Here is a 1,436-nt window from a genome sequence, read left to right as displayed (position 1 = left end):
GACCCCATACAATAAAGAAATAAAAATGACACCATCATTAGGACGTGTAGTGAAATCCACAATGGATTCCACATTGAGATGATTTGATTGGATGAGACACCGATTCCTTTTTTGGCAATTTTTTTTCGCTACCAACATTTATACTTTTGTATCAATGTGTTTCTGTGTGTTTTTTTAACCCAAAAAAGCAACAAAAAAGACAAAATCCTGTACTGTAGTAAATTGTCCTATGAGCTTTTTTTTCCATTTATTAATTAGTACTGATGCTGTAATCAGTACTAAGTACTACAGTCACAGGAACTTGTTGTTGTGACACAGAACTGGGAACAGTTTAAACCTTTGTTCAAACAGTTCATAGAAACCGAGCGCTTCAGGGATCCCAACCACGGCCTCTGGTGTGATCGCAGTCGCCCTGCTCCACTTTCCATTACAGGAACAATTTACTTAATGAGCTCCGTGTCCCAATTAAACACCGCAGGTGTCACGTGTGCTGTGAGTCCACGATGTCCACAAACGAGATGTGGGACGAGTTTTAATTAGCTGCTCAAAACATAGAAGTACAGAAACGTCTGCTGCCGTAAACGGTGGTGGTAAAAAACGCAGAGGTCGGGAGAAAGTGTTTAATAAAAAAATTTAAATAAAGTGTTGAGATGGAAGTGTGAGAGAGAAGCCAGGAGTGGGTGAGTGTGAGTGTGAGAGAGAGAGAGAGAGATGAGGTGGGAGCTGATGTGGTGGGAGAGAGAGGGAGAATTAGAATCAGGAGGAGGAGGATGCACTTTTACTTCCCCCGGCGTTCTATTCTTTAGCCACATTTAGTTACATCTACCCAGGGGGGGTGGGGTGGGGTGGGGTTTGTTCAACACAACAGTTGGTGAGTTTGTAGCTGTGGGTGGGAAAAATGTGATGGTCCAACGGGAAGACTGGGGCAACAACAGGGCAGATGTTTCAAACTGAGCGGCGTTCAGTCGACGCAGATTCACTGAACTGTTTGGATAAAAATGTCAAGTTGTTGCCAGAAAAAATCACAGCCATTTATTCTCTAGGTTTTCCTGCGTAGATTCCAGTGGCAGTGACTGAGGTCTAGTACTTTGGCAGTTTTTTTTTTTTTAAAAAAGGAAGATTGTGAGAATCTAGACTTGCATGCTGCCCCCTGCTGGTCTGTCCAGCAGTTGGTAGATAAGTGGCAAAATTCAGTGTCAAAGTAAAGTGTAAAATAAAAAAAATGTATTTCTACTCCTCTTTAGGGAACTGTGAACAACCAGACAGGTATTTTCCCAGAATCCTTTGTGAAGATCATAAAGCCCCTTCCAGAGAGCAACTCTGAAAGTGAGGGTGGAGTCCGCACCTACAGCTGCCTACGCTGCTTCCTGCTCACTCCCTCTGGAGTGGACACTAGGTGGGTTCATGAGTATTATTATTATTATTATTATTATTAT

General features: G+C 42.5%; 1 protein-coding gene across 1 annotated transcript in view; it reads left to right on the top strand.

Annotated features, from left to right (window-relative positions):
* ncf4 (neutrophil cytosolic factor 4) overlaps positions 1 to 1,436 on the top strand; it is a 14,793-nt gene that overhangs the window by 11,767 nt on the left and 1,590 nt on the right. The window contains 1 exon segment of the mRNA XM_025058551.1: positions 1,245 to 1,396. Within this exon segment, the coding sequence (XP_024914319.1) occupies positions 1,245 to 1,396 (152 nt within the window).

The sequence above is a fragment of the Cynoglossus semilaevis genome, chromosome 9, assembly GCF_000523025.1.
Source record: "Cynoglossus semilaevis isolate Cse_v1.0 chromosome 9, Cse_v1.0, whole genome shotgun sequence".
Taxonomy (NCBI): Eukaryota; Metazoa; Chordata; class Actinopteri; order Pleuronectiformes; family Cynoglossidae; genus Cynoglossus; species Cynoglossus semilaevis.
The sequence above is the reverse complement of the archived record's forward strand: the minus strand, read 5'-3'. Positions and strand labels throughout refer to the sequence as shown.